This window comes from Megalobrama amblycephala, linkage group LG3 (assembly GCF_018812025.1).
Source record: "Megalobrama amblycephala isolate DHTTF-2021 linkage group LG3, ASM1881202v1, whole genome shotgun sequence".
Classification (NCBI taxonomy): domain Eukaryota; kingdom Metazoa; phylum Chordata; class Actinopteri; order Cypriniformes; family Xenocyprididae; genus Megalobrama; species Megalobrama amblycephala.
This window is the reverse complement of record NC_063046.1, coordinates 59734959-59751076: the sequence shown is the minus strand read 5'-3', so window position 1 is coordinate 59751076 and position 16118 is coordinate 59734959. Positions and strand designations below refer to the sequence as shown.

At 36.1% G+C, this 16118-nt stretch overlaps 1 protein-coding gene across 1 annotated transcript; it reads left to right on the top strand.

Moving 5' to 3' along the window:
- Positions 1-28: 28 nt before the first annotated feature.
- csnk2a2a (casein kinase 2, alpha prime polypeptide a) lies at positions 29-15583 on the top strand. Its single transcript, XM_048186317.1, has 13 exons — positions 29-454; positions 857-1035; positions 2566-2677; positions 6272-6373; positions 6550-6600; positions 8277-8336; positions 8419-8502; positions 11012-11122; positions 11277-11378; positions 11465-11565; positions 12099-12247; positions 14900-14987; positions 15091-15583. Exons 2-12 carry the CDS (start codon positions 935-937, stop codon positions 14971-14973), a joined length of 1047 nt encoding a protein of 348 aa, XP_048042274.1. The 5' UTR covers positions 29-454; positions 857-934; the 3' UTR covers positions 14974-14987; positions 15091-15583.
- Positions 15584-16118: the final 535 nt, after the last annotated feature.

The following is a 16118-nucleotide window of genomic DNA, read 5'->3' as shown; positions in this document are numbered from 1 at the left end:
CTACAATTCGGGGGCTTTTATTTTGAAAAAGACACCGGAAGTCCACACTGTATTTCCTGTGACTCCATCTAAGCGATAGCAAAAATCGACAGGACTGCTATCCTAGGGGTGATATCCGCCTACCTGTCAGCGGATCCCTCGATCACTTACTAGATGTAATTGGTGGATATCTGGGAGGAATTGAAACACTCCATTTGATGATTAATCGGAAGTCTGGAGACGTGCGTGTCGAGTTTGTAGCGGCCAATGAAACCCTTCCATCGACATCGCTAGCTTAGCACCGTTATCCAGAGGAAACGATATTAAAGTGAAACTGCTGTAATGAATATTTTAATAAACAGTGATGATCAAACGCTGTTCGCTCCTCGAGACAATCGATCAACTCGACATTTCGTCTGCTTCACGTTGTTTATGTTCCGTTTTACCGCGTAGCTACATTCAGCGGGCTTGACAGGTCTGTGCTTCAATTAAATATTTTCTTAATTTCTCCATCTGTTTATTTATATGCAAAACACAAGGAGTGTGTGCACACGCATATTACGATCCTTTTAAAACCGTTTATTTTTTATAAATATTTTTATTAACAATCGCGCACATCTGATTAGGTTTGTCATGAAATCCTCACTTATGTTTTTTTAATAAACTGGCGGTCCATCAGAAAATAAACTATTTTCTGCACCGTTTCGGACACTCTCTGCTCTTAGCTTTGGCTTTTAGTGGCGCGAGCGTCAGCGCGAGGTCATGCGCGCCGCTGCTGAGCAGCTGTCAATCACAATTGCTCGTGAGAGAACGCATTGAAGCGGCTTGCTACAGTGTTTTACGCTTCCACAATACTTTCTGCGGTATTTCACAACAGAGGCGGTCGACTTGCTGTCGCTTGGAGAGTCTCGTAGTAGTAGGTGGAGGGAAGGCGGATCGACTGGCCAAGCCCGCCATGCCCGGTCCGGTGAGCAGCAAAGCACGGGTGTATGCTGATGCCAACACTGTGAAGAGCAAGGAGTACTGGGACTATGAAGCACATGTGCCTAGCTGGAGGTATAAAGATGTCAGGATGAATGCCGTTTTGAAAAAGTACTGTGGAAATTGCATGGTGTTTGTGTACCATAGTACATAAATATAGCCAAGGCTGTCATTTGAATGTATTTAGTGCATACTCTAACAAATATTTAGTCCAATGCATTAGTCCATTGCCACCTGTTCAAAAAAACAAACAAAAAAAACAAGGTAGTTCTATATGTCCAAAACACAATGGTACTATGTCAAAAAACATGGTAGACAAAAACATGAATGTGGTAATTGTACTGGTGTAATGTGTTTATATATATATATATATATATATATATATATATATATATATATATATTTATATAGTATTAGGGCTGGGTATCAACACAATTTTCACGATTCGATTACTATTCACATGCTTTTGATTCAATTACGATTTCGATTCGATATCGATTATTTTGGATGTAGTATTTCAGTTACAGTACATGGCAAATTTTCTAGAGGGGAAAAAATCTCTCAACTGATGCTGTAAACTACACATGTAAGTCTATAATAATATTGAAGGTTAACCTTATTTATATTCAAACACTTAAATTACACTCAATGTTTTTATTATAAACAAAGTTCAGAATTACATAATCATATTTCTACTCCAGTTCGTTTTTTTGTAATATAAACATTTAAATCGCTGCTGTCATAACTGATTTATTCAAACATGCATTAAATATTGAAGAACATTAAAAATGATAATGAATATGTAACGGTGCATAGCTATATTTATCAGAATGTTGCTTTCTAGAGTTCACTTTTCTAGCTGACTAATGAGTTTACGGTCACTGAATATGTTTTTCTGAGGTAAATGTGACGTTACGTGACATTGTTTGCAAGCTTTTATTGACGTCTTTCCGAGTTTGAAACACTGATTGAGCGATTACACGAGACATAATACGGATTTCAGTAAGTTGTACTGTATATTTTAACATACCTTCAGATGTTCATGCATGTTATTTCGTGCTGTAACTGGTATTAAAGCGGAGGAGAGGATGATCACATGCTTCTCTTTAACTGAGGCGCTAAAGCGATCTGTCACGCCACATTAAACAGCGCCAAAACGGTATTTATTTTTTGAATCTCATAATAAGATGGACGTCATTTGAAATCTGAGACTTTGCTTCATATCAAAAGTAACAAAGCACAAAGATTATTGTGATTTATTGGATGGGAGGCGCTACATATTCTGCTCATTCATCAACTGAAAACAGACTAGACTAATCGATTTGTGGGATTTAAGAATCGATATCGGTTCATAAAAATGAGAATCTATTAAAATCGAGAAATCGATTATATATATATATATATTTTTTTTTTTTTTACCCAGCCCTACAAAACACCATTGTAGTTCCATGTTGACAAAAACATGAATACTTGTGTAATGTTTATATATATATATATATATATATATATATATATATATATATATATATATATATATATATATATATATATATATATAAAATATGTTTGCATAGTTTTACTTACTACTTTCTTACTCCGATTCAGCAATCAGGATGACTACCAGCTTGTACGAAAGCTCGGAAGAGGCAAATACAGTGAAGTGTTTGAGGCCATCAACATCAACAGCAATGACCGAGTAGTTGTTAAAATACTGAAGGTAAGAATGCCTGCTCTCTCGTTATGTCTGGAAGAAGCTTTTTCTTAAAGGATTAGTTCACTTTCAAATGAAAATGACAAAATCCCCAGAGTTAAATTGACTCTGCTCAGAGTACATATGGTCCCTCTTTACATAGTTAAAATAACACTGAAGCAGAGTTAATGAGATAACATGCTGTTTGTGGAGTTGTTTAATCAGATCTTGAGAGAGTTTATGTCTTTTATCTTCAGTTGATTTAATCTAAGGCTGTGGTTGATGTCAGTTGTAGTTCTTGTGTTTCTCTTCAGTGATTCTGCTTGTTCACAGCAGGTGTTCATCACTAATGCTCAATCTTAACTTAATTATCTCATTATCTTTAACTCTGCTTCAGAGTTACTTTAACACTAAGTAGAGGGGGACCATAAGTACTCTGAGCCGAGTTGATTTAACTCTGGGGATTTTGCTGTGCAAGCTTTACTAACCCTTAAGCCATCCGAGGTGTATATGACTTTCTTCTTTCTGATGAACACAATCTGAGATATATTAATAAATATTCTGACGCATCCGAGTTTTATAATGGCAGTGAGCGAGGATCAACAAGTATGAGCTGAAGAAAGTGCTTCCATCCACATCCATCCATTATAAACGTACTCCACACGGCTCCGGGGGGTTAATAAAGGCCTTCTGAAGTGAAGCGATGCGTTTGTGTAAAAAGACTCATGAAGAAAGCATAACACCTCACACAGTTCAAAAAGTTTACGCTACATCCTATGCCTTCCCTATTCAACTTACGGAAAAAGCTTAACTGACGGGACACCAGTTCCCTTTTTTTCCGTAATTTTGAATACGGGTGGCAGTCTGGTGGAAGATAGATATTTTACTTCATAACTTGTTAAATATGGATTTTTTTTTTTTTTTTTTTTTACACAAATGCATCACTTCGCTTCAAAAGGCTTTTATTAACCCCCTGGAGACGTGTGGAGTGTGTTTATGATGAATGTGGATGGATGGAGGCATGCATAGCCGAGTTTACCCTGTTTGGTGTACTTTATGTATGTTTATGGCCCTGTTTTTGGTCAATTGGATCACAAGTTGATGATGCTTAATAAAGGTGTAAACAGGGTGTAAAACGTTTTGAGCTTGTCCACTTTCGGCAACTTTCAGCGGTAATCGAAAACGCATTTGACCGGTTTGCTTTCATAGTGTAAACACTCATGTGTTTCAATGTGTTCAAACAGCCATTAAAGACTGCCTACTCTCCTCCTACTGACCTAACGGGTAAACCTTTTGGGAAACGCGCTAGTCAGACAGGATTTAAACTCTGGAGTGTCTATATGCATTGTCTTTAATGTACCTTTTGAAGCTTAAAGATAGTGTAGGGTGATATGGCAACAAATATGGTCGCAATATTTTTTTCCATATTAATCAATATCGTTATTAATCACAATATGTAATTTGATAATATTGACAGCTTGGAGAGTATCCTAAAAAATGACTGAACAGGGTTCCCACGGGTCATGGAATTTCTGGAATATCATGGAATTTCAAAAGGTCTATTCCAGACATTGAAAGTCAGGGAATTTTATATATTTTTTGTTCAAGTCATGGAATATCAGGGATTTTTGTTTGTCCCTTTAAATTTTACTTTCCATTTATCAAAATGTAATCTTACTATACCGTTTTTTTTTATTTATTTTTTTATCACGTTGTCACGCATTTTGCATATTGTATAAGTTTCAAGAGCTTTGGCTACAAAATGACCACTTTAAAGACTGTCCTAACCAGCCGTGACATGACAAAGGATTCTATTTTTGAAATGATTTTTAATATTTCTGGTATTTTGCAGCTAATAGTTCAGGTCATAGAGAGGGAACAAGGACACAAATGCACAATGAAAAGTATTTATTGCTTACAGTTTGAACGTTCATTTCCTTTAATTTAAATGATCCATTGTTGCTCACACAGTGGCTATTAAAGTCATGCAAAATTATATTCAAGCTCAAACAAGTGTGTTTCATGACAAAGATTGTCAGTCACTGAGTATGTATTTTGAATAATGTTTTATGGTTTAATTTTGTTTGATTTTCATGTTTAGCTGCAAAAATCTGTTATGCACCCGCACTCTGTTATGATTGGCTGTGATTTATGATTGACTTTGTCGTCTTGTAGCTTTGTCATGTCTGGTTAGGACCTTAGGACACGATAAGCTAAAAAAATTGTAAAAAATTTTAAAAAGCCGCCTTTTCACTGCACACGACATTAGGATACGACTATCGCATTTGGCCATTAGTGTTGTTTATTTACCATAGTAGAATGAATAAATATGAATAAATTAATATATACACGTTGGATAAATTATCAACATTACTTCTGAAGGAAAAATATTATGGGTTTTCCAGGACTTAATTAATAATTATTAAATAATTATTTCAGATTATTTCATTTATAATCATAACCATTTTACAGAAATAGCCTAGTGTCAAACAGTATAAGACAGTCTGCAAAAACTAAATGTGAAGAAATAAAAAGACTGAATGATGAACTTGATGACAAACATAAAATCTTCTTGAGCATTTAACCCCTGAAAGCATAACTATAAATTAATTTCTGTAGAAATAGTACAGAAAAATATCAGAATGCATTTAACAGGTAAAAGCACCAAAAAAAAAGGAAAACAGCGGCCAGTTTTTCCATTCATTATAGGTCATGGAAATTCAGCTTTTTAGTCAGTGAAAGTCAGGGAAAAGTCAAGGACATTTGGCTTAGAGTGGGAACCCTGACTGAAGCCTGGAGAAACCAAATGATTCATTAAATTTAATTTTTGAATATAGTTTATTAACAAAAGAAACAAACAAAAAAAAAAATAGAAAAATGTTAAGTACACTTTTAACTGAAGGAGAAGAAACAATAGAAGTTAGGTTTCTTGTAATGTATTAATATTTGACACATTTTGCAGAATATCTGGGCAAAATTTGTTTTTCATTCCACTGTGCTACTTTTACATTGTTTGTGTCAAGATGCACACCAGTAATGTTTTTTTCTTTTTTCCAGTCTGTTTATAAAAGCTACTTATCTTAAAAGATGTTCAACTTTGAAAGAATGCATCTCAAGAGTTTTTTTTTTTTCTTTTCAACTGAACTTTGTCTGGCGTTTTTAACCGCAAAAACATATTCTGTTTGAACCAGCCCTTGATCTTCACTTCGTCGCTTTTAAGAAACCCAAACCACTTCCATATGATTGATGTTACCTTTTTTTTTTTTTTTTTTTTATAAACAATTTCACTTTCGTTTCACTCTCCGGCTCCCTGCAGACTGACTGGTGGTTGTCGCGTGTATTTCTGCTGTGTAATAAAATGGTTTCACATCGAGTGAAAATGTCCAAAGCTTATCATCGTTATTAACATAGATTGTATCGCAATCTCGATATGATATCGTCGAAAATGTTGAATACATAGAATTTCAATGGATCGACAAAAATGATGAGAGAACATTAATAATAACTTAATTTGTGTTTTATAGATTAGTAAAAGTCTTAAGGGTTTGGAACAACTTTTTTTTTTTTAATCTTCATTTTCAGGTGAACTAACCCTTAAATTTGTTTTCTTTCTCTTTGCAGCCTGTTAAGAAGAAGAAGATTAAGCGTGAGATCAAAATTCTGGAGAACTTACGAGGAGGAACCAACATCATTCGTCTTGTAGACACAGTCAAGGACCCTGTGGTAAATCTTGCTCTTTTAGTATATGCCACCATTTTCTACAGAGTTCTGTTTTTACTAAATTAGTGCATACTGTTTCCATCTTAAATTTGTATTGGTTATTATTTTTTATTTTTTATCTTGTTATAATAGAATATAATATAATATATATAATATCTTCCTTTTATTGTATTCCACAGTCTAGAACGCCAGCCCTTGTGTTTGAATACATCAATAACACGGATTTCAAGGTACCAATTTTTATTACTAAAACTATATGACTTGTTAAACTGAGGATTTCTAATTTGTTTTGGCCAGCTGAACCCCTTTGACCTAAAATAGGTACTTAAAATAGAAAGAGATTTTAGGTTAATATTGCGAGAATTTTACGGCACATTCACGGATCCCTGATGTCAGTTAAAAGTCACATGACATGCAGGTAAACAAATAAAATATTAAGTTTGATAGTTTTTATTTAAAAAAAAAAAAAAAGCATATTTATTGTAATTTTTTTTTTTTAATGGTTTAATTAATTTCCGTATTTTCTGGAAAATAAGTCAGACTAGTACAGAGCCCCTAAAGGGACCTTTGCAAAAATAAAAAATATACAGAGTTTTGCGTGCACACGCATTACAATTTCCGGTTTGTGTATACTTTCATTTGTGCATCACTGCCTATGAAGAAAGCAAGAGTATGGATGCACATGAACTAATAAAAATCTATTTGCTCATCATTATGCAGAAAATGGAAGTATGGATGTGCATGAATGAATAAAGATCTTGCTTAAAATTATAAAGAAAAGGGGAGTATGGATGCACATTAATAAATAAAGATCTATTTACTTAAAATTATGAAGAAAATGTGAGTATGGATGAATTAATAAAGATATATTTGCTCAACATTATGCAGAAAATGCAAGTATGGATGTGCATTAATTAATAACGATCTGTTTGCTGAAAATGTGGCTTTCGTAGGGCAGTGTATATCACGACCTTAAGTCTGTTTTGCTGCAATGTGAAAAAAATCCTGCAAAACGCGCCGGCGCATTACCCGACTCCAGAGAGTTAAAGCATTCTCTGTGACGGCCGGAAAAACGCGACATGAATGGCTGTGTGCATTGTTCTTTTTGCCAAGTTAAAAAAAGTCTGATACAGTAAGAAGTGCTCAAACGTTAGGGCAGTGCGTCATATTTCAAGGACTTATGTCAATTTTAACGAATTTAAATTTGTGGTGGCCAAGAAATTGTGCTGGGAAATGGGCTTAGTGTGCATTGTCATAATGCCACATTTAAAGGTTCATGAAAAAACATTGGTACAGTAAAAATTATAATTTATTGCATGCGTTACAATTTCCGGTTTGTGTATACTATTTCATTATGTTTCTCGTGCACATGTGAAAGTCTGTATATTTTTATTTTTGCAAAGGTCCCTTTAGGGGTCCGTACACCAGGGCAAAATTGCTTGTTTTGAGGAAAAGAGAAACATAAGTTGCATTTTATTATTGCATTCTGAAATAATGTATAATAAACACAGCTGATGTTGTGACACTAGTGGCACCAATGCTAGGACTGATTTGTTTTTTTGCACATTTTTGTGCATACTCTCTTTTGTGTGCTTTTTTATATTATGCTTATATCCGCTCCTTTCGTTGTTTATTTTATGATCAAAGTTTTATGATTACTGTTACTACAAATAATGCTCTTTCTGATTATGCTATGTTAGCCACTTGACAAAATAGTGTTGCGTCTGAGGCATTGTACAAACATGTTACTCACGGTAAATCCTGAAAACGGGATTCGAATAATAAGACTAACCGTGTTGAGCTATATAACAATGACTAGTTTTCTGTCTGTAAAGGTATGCAAACAGTTGCTCACCTGTCTGAATGGGCCATCTAATGTCTCACATGATGTTGTTCTGATTTGTAGGATCTCTACCAGAGACTAACAGACTTTGATATCCGGTTTTACTTGTATGAACTTCTTAAGGTGAGCATGCTGAAATAAGATTACACTTTCATGTATTTTCAACAGGAGAGTGTGTTTATGCATGTGCTTTGTCTCTTTGCAGGCACTGGATTACTCTCATAGCATGGGCATCATGCATCGGGACGTCAAACCTCACAATGTCATGATAGACCACCAAATGAGAAAGGTGAAGTCCGTTACCAGCATTGTGCATTTGTTAGGGGTGTAGCGCTGAAACCTTATTGTAATCGTTAAAATTTCCAAGGATCAGCATTCTCTCCTAAATGTGATCAGGCAGACCAAACCGTAAGTCGTAGACACCTAATTTTAGTACTCACACCATCTACAACATCACCAAGGCTTGCCCCGATCGGCCTGATGGTGGCGCTACAGCGGTCAAAATGGCTCATAACTCCTAAACCGTTAGGCGTACACTCAAATGTCTTATATTGTTGGAATCCTTGGCTTTGTTATTCTGACGAAATTTTGACGAAAAACCTATGTTTACGAACTAGCTGTAGGTTTTTTTTGTTTTTTGTTTTTGTCTGATTGGAACCAAATCAGGAGTCTCTGGAGCAGTGTTAATTTCGTTGACGAATAATTTTCGTCATAATTTTTGTAAACGACTTTTTTTCACGGACGAAGAGACGATGACTAAATAAAAATGCGTATTGAATGACTAAAACTATGACTAAAATCTACTATAATTTTCGTCAACGAATAAAAATGTAACGAAACTGATAAAGAGGGACGATTTGGGAAGATATCCAGTCAGGACTGCTGTCCTGTTTGGAAGATGCGCACATTTGAAGTGTAACGTGCTGATCTAACCACGGGAAAAACGGCGCTGTTGCGCGCTCTACAGGCTCGCCCAGCAGACTACTTCACAATTAATGAATAGCGCACGTTTATGCCAAGCGATTGCTTATAAGCTAATGTTGATCAATTATGACAATGTTTACTACACAATGTTTATATGGTAGTATGTTTTAGACGGTTGTAAGAATGCATATTTTATCTCCCTCATGAGCAGCCTGCTACAGTGCAGACTGCAGACATTTCAGAATAAGAGTCACGGTGTATTTCGGTATGGTTTATAATTATAATTTTTTTCATTATTGTTATTTTGTTTACATAATAAACTGTATTTAATTTAATTTCTATTTAATTCATAGTAAACTACAGTATCTTCTGTCACAGAAAGGAAAGACTAAGAACATTGTTTGACACATTATTCAATATATTTAACCATAAAAAAATCTTCACTGCTATATATAAAAATGTAAACGTATTTTCTTCCATCTAGTTTCCAAGCTTTAGCTTAACCTCATGTATTAAACTTAAAAAAAAAAAAAAAAAAAAAACTATATTGACATTTAAAAGCAAAAACTAAAAAACATAAACAACAAAAATTACTAAAACTTTTAACTAAACTTGCTATGGCGAGTAAAGTACAGTTGGTTGTCTTAAGTGAACAGAAACAGTTTGGAGAATATCAGATTTATATCAGTGTATTGGATCTGTGTATTGTTAGAGAAATGCTTACTTAATGCATTACAGTTTAACTAAATTAGAATTTAGTCGACTAAATCTACTGTTGATTTAGTCGACTAAAATCTTTTGATATTTAGTCGACTAAAACTAGACTAAAACAATTTCCGATGACTAAAATATGACTAAAACTAAATGGCATTTTAGTCAAAAGTCTGACTAAAACTAAATAAAAATTTGCTGTCCAAATTAACACTGCTATGGAGTCAATAAATATAAAAAAAAAGTTTCGATTCACGGTCTCTAAGGGCAGCCAAACTGTTCAAGTGGGTGAAGCCATTTTTACTAAAATGGTTATAACTCGTGAACGGAATGAGATAATTTTACCAAACTTGGTACACGTATGTAAGATCTCATTCTGTGGTCGCGTAAAAAAGGATGTGGTGACTGGCCACTTGGTGGTGCTATAACAGGAAAAAAACTTGAAAATGGCTATAACTACTTCACTGTTAGTCCGATTGACTTGAAAGTTGGCATGCAGTGTCTTTGTCCAAGGTACCATGACTGTTTATGAGGACATTGCGTGTATCAAAAAACATATCCGCCATCAGCCAATGAAGTTTAACCAGCTATCAGACAAGGTTAGTGGAGAGTGATCTGAATGAAACTCGCTGTGCCTGTTTGACTCACGGCCGTAGAGGCCTGTGAGAAATTAGAAAGAAATCGGTGGGCGCCCCCATGCGTAAAAGATTATGTATCAGTTTTTTTTGCATACGCCCACGACGTTCTTACCACAACTCCTCATTCTGAGCAACTTTGCCTCTAGGACCACTGCTGTCCATCTAATCGATTGTTAAATATTGGAGATTATTTTAAAAACCAACTTTGGCGATCTAGTCATAGGTTTTTGGCTCAATCTTGATGACTGTTATAATCCATATATTTATATATTTAAGCTTTATAAACCATATATTTCCTGTGGTAAATTGGCTGTAATTGGTCTTTTCTATCTATGAGCAAAATGGTTAGAGGCTTGCTAATTAAAGCATAATACCTTTTTACGCATGTGCTTATAGGCTTTAAAGCGCTTGAACCCCAATAATTGCTGCTCGCAGCTATATTTTTGGATGTGCTGATTGTGAATGACTGCTAATCAATGTTGGTGAACTGATGCAAATTTGTGTCTTTATTTGTACACGATGTAGTTGCGACTTATAGATTGGGGTCTTGCTGAGTTCTACCACCCTGCACAGGAATACAACGTAAGGGTCGCCTCAAGGTCATATAAGGGACCAGAGCTGCTGGTTGACTATCAGGTATGTTGTGCGTTTCGCTATGTTAAATCAAAGACTTTAGATATACAAAGATGGTGCACTCATATTACCATGAATGGGAGAAAGTGTGGCGTGGGTTAACTTATTCCCACATTACCACCAGACATTGCAGTTAAATCTCCAAAATGATTTGCAGATGTATGACTACAGTCTGGACATGTGGAGCTTGGGCTGCATGTTAGCCAGTATGATCTTCCAGAAAGAGCCATTTTTCCATGGTCAAGACAACTATGACCAGGTATGACTTGTCATTCTTCTATGAAAACTATTGCAATATGTAGTCTTAAAACATGCAGCATGCTAACAGAAGAATCTTTGCTACAGTTGGTCAGAATTGCCAAGGTTCTTGGAACAGAAGAGCTATTCAGCTACCTGAACAAGTATCACATCGAGCTGGACACACGTTTCAAAGATCTGCTTGGCCAGTGAGTCTGTTAGTTATTGACAGCGATTTTCACATCAGCCTCATTTTGAGGTTCTTCGAATTTTTAGTGTTGCACATAGAAATTTTGATTTCTGCAATGACCACTAGTTTCGTTATGATGGTCGGCAATCAGTCAGATGGCTGATATTATAAACAATCTTGTTTTGCTTGCTTTAGAAAAAAATCTGTTTACGCTAAAGCTTCAATCTAGAATTTGATTAAGTGAGCTACACATAATGTTTAATGAAGTTTTGTTCATGTATCAACTGAAAACAGCATGGACTAAAAGATCTTGATTCATCAAAAGATCGAGTATAAATAGTTATATGTTGTAGCTTATCCACGTTGTGTGCTAGTTTTGACCCTTACACTGTCAAAACGTCACCATTTTGGTCAGTGATTTCACCCCTCCAAGTATTTATTTAGCTGAATATTTTTGGATGCCATCACTAATGGCAGACTGAGATACACACAGCTATATATTGACCTTTAATCGCTGGACTGTTTTAATTTTGAAATCGCCACCATCTTCAGGCAGACGCGCAAGCGCTGGGAGAACTTTGTTCAGCCAGAGAATCAGCACTTGGTGAGTCCAGAAGCTCTGGATTTGCTGGATAAACTCCTGCGTTATGATCATCAACAGAGACTGACTGCCCAAGAGGCCATGGAGCACCCCTACTTTTGTGAGCCATCTTTCTTTCTTGACTGTTATTTATTCATTTCTCAAGTTATTTCTAATTGGAGATTAAATGTGATTAATCGGTTAGTTTTTTTAATCGATTGACAGCACTAATATACATGTATCCCACAATAAGTAAAATCACACACACTAGGAAATTGTTTTTCTGCATTCATTACAGTCATATTAATCATACTGAGACCATTTTTTTTTTTTTTTTTTTTTTTTTTAAAGAAAAAGACATTTTTAAAAATGCTACCAAAATACAGGGGTTGGACAATGAAAGTAAAACACCTGGCTCTATTCGTATGGTGTAAGGCCTCCTTTTGCGGCCAATACGGCATCAATTCATCTTGGTGAATGACAGATACAAGTCACAGCGGCCAGAGGGATTCTGAGTCATTCCTCTTCCAGAACAGTTTCCAGGTCACTATGATGCTGGTGGAGGAAAACGTTTTCTAACTCACTCCTCCAAAAGTGGCTCAAAAATATTTATATCTAGTGACTGTGCAGGCCATGGGAGATGTTCAACTTCACTTTCATGATCATCAAACCATTCTGTTACAAGTCTTGCTGTGTGTATTGGTGCATTATCATGCTGATACACGACACCCCTTCAGGGTACAATGTTTGAACAATTAGGTCCTCCAGAATGGTTCGGTAGCCCTTGGCAGTGATGTGCCCGTTAAGCACAGTAGGGAATGCCATGATATTTCAGCCCAAAACCATCACTGATCCACCCTGTGCTTCACACTGGGCAGCAACTGTCCCACTGTTAAGCCTCTTTGGGGCTTCTCCACACCGTAACTCCCAAAGACAGTGAAGGTGGACTCATCAGAGAACAATACATGTTTCACATTGTCTACAGCCTAAGCACTGTCGGCAGACTCGCCACCAACATTTGGCGTGGCACGAGTGACCAAAGGTTTGGCTCTTGCAGCCCAACCATGAATATTGACTCCCGACGAACAGTTTTGGTGGAAATGTGAGAGTCGAGGTGTGTTTAATTCTGCACTGATTTGGGCAGTTGTGGTTTTTTGGATATGATCCGGGTTAGTACCTGGTCATCCCTTCAAGACAGCTTCCTCTTGCCTCGACAGTTGCAAGCTTCCTCTTGCCTCGACAGTTACACACTGTTGGAGAGATTTATAAAGAATGAAGTTGTGTTTATGAATTATACAGACTGCAAGTGTTTAAAAATGAAAATAGCGACAGCTCTTGTCTCCGTGAATACAGTAATAAACGATGGTAACTTTAACCACATTTAACAGTACATTAGCAACATGCTAACGAAACCTTTAGAAAGACAATTTACAAATATCACTAAAAATAACATGTTATCATGGATCATGTCAGTTATTATTGCTCCATCTGCCATTTTTTGCTATTGTTCTTGCTTGCTTACCTAGTCTGATGATTCAGCTGTGCACAGATCCAGACGTTAATACTGGCTGCCCTTGTCTAATGCCTTGAACATGGGCTGGCATATGCAAATATTGGGGGCGTACATATTAATGATCCCGACTGTTACGTAATAGTCGGTGTTATTTTGAGATTCGCCTGTTCTTCGGAGGTCTTTTAAACAAATGAGATTTACATAAGAAGGAGGAAACAATGGAGTTTGAGACTCACTGTTTGTCATTTCCATGTACGGAACTCTTGTTATTCAACTATGCCAAGATAAATTCAATTTTCAATTCGATGGCACCTTTAAGGCCCGTTCACCCCAAGAACAATAACTAAAACGATAACTATATTTGCATCCACACCAACGAATGATAACGGTGTGTTTATTCTAAGCTCACACGCTGCGGTTTCCAAGTGTGGACAGCATGTTTTTGCTGTTCTTGTTGCATTTACACGGCTTTAACCAGCAGATGTCCTCAGCATGCTATGTTTGGAGTGAATAGCTAGTGTAATCGATCTAATCTAACAGAGAATTTAGCCGACAAAGTCAATATAGTGGAATAAAAACAACACCTAGTCTTTTTCACTGCAACTTCAAAGGAGGCAAGACAATGTTGAAACTAGCGCTGGATACCTGAGGTAATTTTATTTTACACTGTTTGCTAGCCTGACACAATAATCTCATTGTTAATACTTCTCAAAATTTATACCGAGGGTATGACCGATTGTTTTCCATATATCCATTTTCTTTAAAGTATCTTTGAAAAGGGGGTTTGATTGTCAAACAGTGGTGGCTTTTTCTGGACCTTGGCGATTTAACTTCTCCGCAATGTCATCTGCCATTTTAAATGCATGAGCCTTTAAATTCGAATGGATTGTAATGGGCTGTCAGTGTTTTATCATTAAACAGCTGGAAAAAATTGTTCTGAAAGTGATCCCAACAATATCGTTTCTCTATATTGTTACAGCTGTGGTGTGGACAGTGCTATTCTTTTATATTTAGAACGATTTTTAGAACTATTTCTTTCTCGTTATCTTTATAGTTATATTGTTCTTGGTGTGAACGGGCCTTTACTTAACTTTACTAATCAGTGAAGACTGGCCACTAGGCCGAGCATATATAGGCGTGAAACCTCCAACACTATATTGGCCAGTGTTTCAGTTTCATCGTCCAACCCCTGTATATCACCTATATATATCCCTAGTTTTAGTATTCTAGTCTCATAAAGACGTTGACATTCTTCTATAGATCCTGTACTGAAGGGACAACCTCTGTCAAACTCAGAAGGCGCTCTGGCAATAAGCAGCTCAACCACAACATGATGGGCTAAAAGCAGGTAAGAATGATGTCACATCCAGTACGTTGTATTTTGGTACACGTTTTTTTTTTTTTATTTTATTATATAAATATCATTCATTAATTTCAAATCTTTCTTCTAGGAAAACCTTTTTACCTCAACATGTCGTGCAGAGACATGCTGCCTTTCAGGTGTGAAGCTTCAGTTTACTGGAGCAAGAAGTTATTAAGCAACACAAGACTTGTACAGAATGAACACAACGGGCTGTAGTCCTTCTCCTACATTCACTTTGTATTAGTGCTGCTTGCCATCGTTATCTAGGTACCAAACTGGTGTTTTTTCCCCCCATCTCCCCCCTTTTAAGTTGGACATCTCCATTTCATTTTTGGAACGACACTGAATTAAGCTATAATATTATGAGAGGGAAAGAATGCCTGCTCTTTCCCCATGATTCTCAGGCTGTAGATGATTGATGGAGGCTCCCGATCCTGGTTGCATTATGTACTGGAAGATTGTGTTGTTCAATGACTTGCCCTGCTGATATGAGCTCAGATTATAAACTATAGTATTGTCAGGTATGGAGGCTTTACTGCAATTTATTGAAAATAAGATATATTAAATGAAACTGTTTTTAATCAGTCTGACATGTTTTTACCCACCATTTTCATAGTATGTTTGAATTAGTGATCATCAGCTGTGAATGATTACCTGAAAGGCAATTATGCTTTTCTTCCGGGAATGAACACATCACAATATTCCTCATTTAATTGACCATATGCACGGTTAGGTTACTTCCTGGTTTTCTTAAGCCAGCTTGGGCATTTCCGGTGAACTGTTAGCTGTCATTCTGCACTCGCTGTACATTGACACAAAACCATCAATGGTTGACTTTTTAATGTTGTACTTGCCTAATTTGCCAATAATCCAGTTTTATTGATTGCAATAAAGACGAAGCTAATGGGAACGTTTGAATAAGAAACGCAGTGTCTGTAATTAGACATGCACATGCAACATTTTTCCAGCACTTCAAATGTTATTTTTAATGAATGACCAAAAACATTATTTGTTCATCCTTCTGAGACTGTCCCCATTTGTAAAACCGAATGTTTCAAGATGAAGGAAATCCAACATTTGATAGAAAATACTTTTATTTAAAAATTAAAAAGACAT

Excerpts from the sequence above, each read along its gene's own strand:
- csnk2a2a (XM_048186317.1), top strand. The coding sequence starts at position 935 with ATGCCCGGTCCGGTGAGCAGCAAAGCACGGGTGTATGCTGATGCCAAC. Across the intron at positions 6,374-6,549 it reads ACACAGTCAAGGACCCTGTG|TCTAGAACGCCAGCCCTTGT; the intron begins GTAAATCTTGCT and ends TGTATTCCACAG. Across the intron at positions 8,503-11,011 it reads TAGACCACCAAATGAGAAAG|TTGCGACTTATAGATTGGGG; the intron begins GTGAAGTCCGTT and ends TACACGATGTAG.